This window comes from Patiria miniata, unplaced genomic scaffold, assembly GCF_015706575.1.
Source record: "Patiria miniata isolate m_02_andy unplaced genomic scaffold, ASM1570657v1 HiC_scaffold_4, whole genome shotgun sequence".
Classification (NCBI taxonomy): domain Eukaryota; kingdom Metazoa; phylum Echinodermata; class Asteroidea; order Valvatida; family Asterinidae; genus Patiria; species Patiria miniata.
In genome coordinates this window covers 4,032,968-4,040,183 of record NW_024037071.1, presented here as the reverse complement: position 1 = coordinate 4,040,183, position 7,216 = coordinate 4,032,968, and the positions used below count along the sequence as shown (strand labels likewise).

General features: G+C 41.5%; 2 protein-coding genes across 2 annotated transcripts in view; one reads left to right on the top strand and one right to left on the bottom strand.

Annotated features, from left to right (window-relative positions):
* The window catches only part of LOC119740063 (disintegrin and metalloproteinase domain-containing protein 12-like), a 35,821-nt gene extending 35,741 nt beyond the window's left edge, over positions 1 to 80 (top strand). The window contains exon 20 of the mRNA XM_038215265.1: positions 37 to 80. Coding sequence (XP_038071193.1) covers positions 37 to 80 — 44 coding nt within the window. The remainder of the gene's footprint in view (positions 1 to 36) is intronic.
* Positions 81 to 2,179: 2,099 nt separating this feature from the next.
* Positions 2,180 to 6,756, bottom strand: LOC119740171 (protein LTO1 homolog). Its single transcript, XM_038215387.1, has 4 exons — positions 6,599 to 6,756; positions 5,603 to 5,782; positions 3,254 to 3,368; positions 2,180 to 2,326 (listed from the first exon to the last, which is right to left on the bottom strand). Exons 1-4 carry the CDS (start codon positions 6,664 to 6,666, stop codon positions 2,255 to 2,257), a joined length of 435 nt encoding a protein of 144 aa, XP_038071315.1. The 5' UTR covers positions 6,667 to 6,756; the 3' UTR covers positions 2,180 to 2,254.
* Between the last annotated feature and the right edge of the window lie 460 nt (positions 6,757 to 7,216).

Sequence of the window (7,216 nt, the reverse complement as noted above, 5' to 3'; positions counted from 1 at the left end):
GTGTACAAAAGCACCCTTCTCACGACTATTTATTAGGGGGAGACTGTTCGCATGTACGTCACATTCTTATATTTTTCTAGTGCTATTTTTTTTTATGGAATTTTTTTGGGGGGGGCTACACAAAAGTTGGTGGGGGGGGGCTAAAGCAACCCCTAGCCCCTCTGTAGAACCGCCACTGGTCAGGGAAGGATTGCTACCAGAACACAAACAAACAATGTATCATAAACAATGGAACTCTCGGGTGGTGGGTGGTCACTCAGCATCATCTACTGCTCCTGAACAGAGAGACCGCTGGGAACCCTGAACTTTGTCCCATTCTTTGTCGCAACCTCCAAAAGGATAACATCGCTTGCTGTGGCTAGGGCAGGATACTGCAGCACCTATAAAAAATAATATTATCAATAACACAGTTTGAAGCATTCACAGTGGCAAACAAAATCATAGAAGTAAACAACTTGTACACTGATCCATTAAAGGGTTCATGAGATTAATTTTTCTGAGGAACAACTTTCTACTCCGATTAAATATATGAAAACTACATGTATTTAATGACCCTTTTTGGTTTATTTTATGGAAAAGTACCATTTTTTACACATTTCAAATTGTCCATGCTTTTCTGGACAACTGAGGGCGCTTTTGCTGTGATGTCATTTCAGGAAGACAATGTTCAGTTTTGGGGTTTTCTGTTCAAACTGTGATTGCAAACATTTGCTCATTGAAAACCTGTCTGAGAAAAAAAGTTTGCTCACTGGCTTACTGCCATGTACTGACACAACAACGGATCGCCAAAGAAAAGAAAATTTAAGACGGCATAACATCGACAACTCTGGGAACTTTTGATGCTGGAATAAGTAAGATTTGAGGCTTTGCATGGTGGAGATACTAATAAATGAAAGGTTTGCAGAAGCACCATGTGCGAATAATTTCTAAACTAAACCAGAGGTATAAACTCAACGTTCCGGTCAGTATGCTCTGACCGTCTTCAAGATGCTGGAATAGATGCAACATTGAGTTTTTTTCCTGAAATGACATCACACTTTTGCTCATAAATATGGACATTTGCATTTGCATAAAAACCAAGAAGTTACAAAAATACCCAGGAAAATGGCAAAACTAAACCTGAAAAAAAAATAGGTTGAATGGGACACAAAGGTTTGCATTAAATAAAAACTGCATAAGCCCTCTAACCCTAACAACCCTGAGCCCATCAAGCTCCAACAGCGGGTTTTGCTTGATTTTGGCAGGGTTGGTACCGAACACTGGCCAGTTGGTGTTGGACTTTGATTGACTGGGTACCAAAGGCCCAGGGAGACCCTGTTGAATTTTGTGAGGTTCGGGGCAGAAGGGCATGAGATTTGTGAACACGTTGGAGTTTGAGGGAGTTCACTGGCATTTCTTCGTGGGTATGCTCACCCACGGTCCTCAGCACAGTTTGTGGTCAAATGTGCATGTACATGGGAGTTCACAGGCATTTCTTCGTGGGTACGCTCACCCACGGTCCCCAGTACAGTTCCTGGTCAAATATATTGCTTTATTTTGTTAGGTTTGGTACCATCCCTATCCAATCACTCGACAATGCATAGGCCCATCCATACCAAGTCAATCAAACTCCAACAGTTGGAGTTTGGCAGGTTTAGTACTGTTCCCCGTACAAGGCCTGTTGGAGTTTGGCAGTTTTGGTACCAGTGCTTACAGACCTGTATGCAGCTGTTGAAATTTGTTAGGTTTGGTATACTTTCCAGTGCAAGAGCCTAGGGGGTTAGGGTTAAGCATGTTAAGCCCCTCCCCATAACGTTTGACTAATCACAGCAATGACTGCATGACCAAATGTGTGTAGCAGGCGAGGCGAAGCCTCATTTGACAAAATAATGACAGACTTTCGAATTTAAGGAATTTTCGAAAAATAATAAAGAGTAATTTACGATGCATTGTGGCCACCAAGCATTTGCTTTGAACAGGCCAGTTTTCAACTCGTGGAGTGTCGACCTCCTAAATATAATATCCTGCATTACATCATTAACACAAATGCATTCATTGATTTGATTATTCTGGATTGCAAGTGTCTTCAATTCGGGCTGCAGATAAAACATGTTCCATCTGCAAGCTAACATGCATTATATAATTGCTTACCATTCCAGTTGAAAGCAGGAATTTTGTATACCATTCCAGTTGAATGTCGTCAGCTAGCACCCGAGAATTTTGTCTCGCACCAACACAAGCTACGTACGCCTCCTTTCCAACAGACATGCCCTTCTCAGAAGGACATGGGTGGCTGTTGGGTTTTCTCGTCGGTGAAATCCAGTTTAACACCGAGAAGTGAAGCAACCTAAACAAAAACAATCCTCCATCAAATGTTTTATGTATTTCAATTGTCATATAATATAGTTTTTTTTAGATGGGTTGTGATGCAGTCCTGTTTATTAATGCAAAAAAAAAGAAATAACTCAGAACACTTGGACTCCAGTCCACAATTTAAGACGCAGACTTTGTATTCAAGGTTTCAGAGCTCAAATACTGCTTATCTTGAAGCAACTGAAGGTTGAATTTTGGATGAGAATGGAAGGTTTACGACGGGATAAACCCTCTTTGTCTGATCCTGCAAATCCCCCAAAGCTCCACCAGCCAATTTCACGAAACCTTAACTCCACTTCCACAACAATTTAATGTACATGTTGCGCAACATTTCAAGCTGCCAAACTATTCAGTTATGCCAATTTCACGAAAGTTTCAGATTGCGTGAGTGCGCGACTTACACAACACATTATGGCCTAATTTACGCAGTCCCTGTAGGTGGCGTAAGTTATGGCGTAGCGACTGAAAATCAACTATTTTACTGGCAAATCGTTGCCATTGTGGAGCTTGTCGTTGCTCAACTTATCAACATGGATACAAGATTCTCAAAGTGTTGTGTTTGAAGTACAGGTATATTACCCATGACGGAATTTTTACAGTTGCCGCACGATTCCGAAGAAAGTAAGACAAAACTATTTTCAAAATGGCGGACTGGGTGACTCAACGACTGTTTTGTGACTGAACAGTAATATTGACAAACAGCCATTGTAAATGCTGTTAATCTCCTTGTCCAAGATGTTTGAATTATTAAAAAAGTTGCACAGCTATGACGAGTTTCATGAAATCGATCGTAAGTCCTACGAATGGCGTAACCTACGCCTGTTTCGTGAGATCGGCTGAGGGTGTAGTTTAAAGGGTTCGAGAAGTTAGAAACCTATCAAAGCATACAAATAACACTTACCTGCTTGAATTTGTCTCTGATTTTTTTCAAATCATCCCAGTAGCTTTCGTTGTTTATGTCGTTCACTTTAAAGGAGGCAAGCATGGCGTTCAGCACATCAAGTGTTTTTACTACGCTGTGGAGATACCATAAGTCAACAATATTTTTTTTACTCAATACATTTAATTTATTCTCCTGTCAATTGAGTGATCAAAACCACATCATGGAATAGATCAAAGCAATAGAAACTGCAGAAAAGATCATCGGTATGGCAACTATTTTACGATATACTAGTTTCTATTTTGTAGGAAATATGAACAAACTGTAAGTTATTTCCCACTCTTTTCTGAAAGACGTGATGAACAATATTCCACACATCACATGGTATTTTGTTTTGATAAAAGATATTGTTGGGGAAAGACGCCACTTTTTTCATCACATATATGATGCGATCAAGCTACATGAGTCGATTGTTGACCCTGGTCAAAGCAATTTTTACACATGTATTACAGATTTGAAAAGAGCACAATCTCAGCATTACTTCTCTGAAAACTGCATGCTGATACCATCTTTAGTTAAAAAAATTATAGAAGTCTGAACACCAAGAGATGTGATAAAGTGATGTGGTGAAGTGGCCCTATTTTGGCCTGTATCTCCAAATGAAAATTCCCGACAAACAATTCATCTAGCTTGATCGCATCACATAGTATCTCAATAAAGGACGGTCATTGCAAAAATATTGAAAACACATGAATCTGGGACTGAGAAACATTTCTAATTCTGTCAGAAATACTTTGAAAATGCACTCCACCCTACATAAACTTTGTACACAACCAAAGCAGTGGCGTCTAAATACTGGGTACATTCTTTCCATTGTTTGCAAAGAATAATGTGATTCATGAGTCACAAGCCTTCATGAGTGTCATGTTTGAGTCATGACAGTTGAGTCCGAGTCCACTCTGAGTCCTTTTGTCATACGTCAATGGACTCGAATCGAGTCTGGGTAACCAAATTATACTTTTTCGATTTTCGCAACCCACCTTGGTTATGCATGACAAACAAACCATGCAAAAAAAACTAATTTAAAGCTTGACCAGTTCACTGCATTGCTTGACCAGTTCCTAACCATTGATGCAATGCCAATGTCAAAAAGGTTCTCGAATTCTAGACCCCAGTGGACTCCTGTAAAAACACCATGAGCACTCAGCAAAAGGAGAATTACCACATATTGTGGCGGGAACCCCCGGGCCAACCTAAGTCTGTTAGGACAAGTCTGACTCCTAGTGGGGTGAAGACAATCTTCCCAAACCAAGGCTCTTCCCTAGACGAGAGATCACTCAGAGCGACCTTCAAGGCTAAGGGTGCAGGTCCGTTTTGGTGGAAATCTACCGCCCGATTATGAATGAGTGTTGATTAATTATCTCCGTTAATTAATTGCACAATAAACCTGTAAACATAAACACCGGAAGCAGAATTGTCGGTAATCTCAAACAACAGTGATCGTAATTTATTCAACAATAATCAAGTACAACAATTATGATGTGATTCGGTGGGTTGTTTTATTAACAGGGTCCTTAGTTAATTACTGGAGAGAGCCCGCTGCTCGTCTATGCAACAACGCACACAGCATTAAGCACTAGACAACAATGGCAGCAATGAGCAACTATGCACAGCGCTAGTAATGAATCGCTAAGTTAGCCAAACACAGCGTCACAAGCACACAACAGCCGCTTAGCAATGTATACAGTCCGTTAGCAGGGTACCCGCTACGCCGTGCGTGTAAGCCAGAATTCAGCTACACATACCAGCGCGACCCCAGTACAGCTACACAGACTTTGTACACAAATCGCCTAAGCAATTTCACATAAGCAGGGTACCAGTAATTCACCTACTTCTCTGCCCGCTGTCGCAGCTACACCCGGCACTCAACACTCTAAACAGATGAGCCCCAAAACTATACACTCAACAAGCTATAGTATCTCACCTAACAACGATCTCCACAACTAGCAGCAATCAGTCCCAACAACTAGGCTAAACCATGTACCAATGCGCGTTCTAAACCCAAACTGCTAAACAGAGCGCGCTCCCCAGGCACTCATTTATATACCAGGTACATGTAGACGCTACGTCATGTCTACAAACCATGTGCGTGTACTAATCCTATAGTGCGCTAAACTTATGGGAGTTATTGGCCAATCACGTACGCGCAGCAGCCCACGGAGCTCGTAAGCTCCGCCCGGTCACTGCACACAAGTGATTAAGCGTTAGTGCTATGGTATGACGTCACAACTAAACACTTTCCGCCACAATATCTTTTGTACATTTTGGTGAAAAAAAACCCAGAATGCTATTCCCTAATCAGCAACCTACTTTTTCTTAGCAAGTCCAGGGTCTTCTTTCACAAGTTGCAGCCATGTTGCTACAAAGCCCAGATAGAAACCATACTCGGACCCTATCTGTCTACCCTTGACTTGTCCCATCTTGAAGCCTTCTTGGTCTCCAGCGATTTTACCTGCAGCAAAGCCTTCGGTAAATCCGTCCTCATGAAATCTGTGGTTAGATAACAATAATAATAATAATAACAACAATAATAATAATAATAACAGGTTTTCATATAGCGCCTTTAACTGAGATCAAAGCGCTTTATTACCCCTGATCATTGGGCCCTGATCATTGTATCATTGCTATTGGGATCATTATCGTCTCAATGAAGGTCAGTCATTGCAAAAGTGATGATAAACATGAATCTGGGACTGAGAAACATTTCCAATTTTGTTAGAAAACACTTAAAAAAAATGCTTGACTCTCCATAGACTTTGTACACAACCGCTGCGCTGAAGTGGCGTCAGGTTGCAATATTTTTTCCATAGCTGTAGTTTGGGAGGCCCAACCATACATGTACTGCTGTAGTTGGGATGCTCGCTGTGCAGACAACAAACAGTGGCAGTTTCTGTTATCCTTCCCCCTTGCTTTATTTTTAAGCAAGGAAGTTAATAGCCCCACTAGTGTGGCCGTCGGTATGCTGCGCTGAGGTTCAGCGCAGCATACCGACGGCCACACTAGTGGGGCTAGGAAGTTAAATGAGAATCAGAACTAATTTTATACATGTTATACGATCTGCCAGATCGATCACTACGTTCACGGCTCAATAAACATTTTAAAAATCAGAAAACCTGTCAGTGTCACAGAAATGAAAGGAAATGAAACATGTTGAATCCACGACCGCAACCTATATCTGCGCAGGTAACACTTGCAACGCGCGTGCGAAGATGAGCTATAAAAATATGAGTGCGTAGAAATAGGACCGCGCGAACGACATAGTGTTTGTTAAAATGAACAATGCGGTCACCCATCATCTGCTTTTACCTTTCTTCTGCCATTACAATTGAGTCGAAAATATCTTCATCAGGAGTTGCAACCGTTAAATCAGCCATTGTAATTATCACTTTGATATTTAATTTGTACAGGATAGTGACTGCAACTAGAAACTGTGCAAGTCACACGCGTGATCAAAGGTTCCTCTTTTTCCGAGTGAATATGAGCGCGCCCTCTTTTGACAAAAGAAAAACAGAAATGTATTGCGGAATCCCCCCCCCCCCCCCCCCCCCGGCCCTCCAACCCAAGAATGAAGAGTTTTCATTGCCCGTACGTACGGTCATCTGAATGAGCTGAGAAGTGAGAGGTCAAAACGTGAAAATCGACATACCCTAAAGGTTTTGAGTCCCTCTCAGACTTTGAGTCACCCGATCCTAGTCCAAGACCCTCGTGACCAAAGGAAATCGTCACAGTGTGTCATATTACAACCATACAACAACATCAACAAAACAAAACAAAACCCACAAAAATCAACAAAACGAAACCGTAACAAAACAAAAGCGTTTGACGCATGTGCATTTCCTTCAAGAAAATACAACCATTATGGCGGGAGAAGTTTTACTTGCCACACACGCATATCTAGTCTGTGGATGGATCCGGCCGTAATCA

Excerpts from the sequence above, each read along its gene's own strand:
- LOC119740171 (XM_038215387.1), bottom strand. The coding sequence starts at position 6,666 with ATGGCTGATTTAACGGTTGCAACTCCTGATGAAGATATTTTCGACTCA. Across the intron at positions 5,783-6,598 it reads ATTGTAATGGCAGAAGAAAG|ATTTCATGAGGACGGATTTA; the intron begins GTAAAAGCAGAT and ends ATCTAACCACAG. Across the intron at positions 3,369-5,602 it reads CCTGGACTTGCTAAGAAAAA|CGTAGTAAAAACACTTGATG; the intron begins GTAGGTTGCTGA and ends GTATCTCCACAG.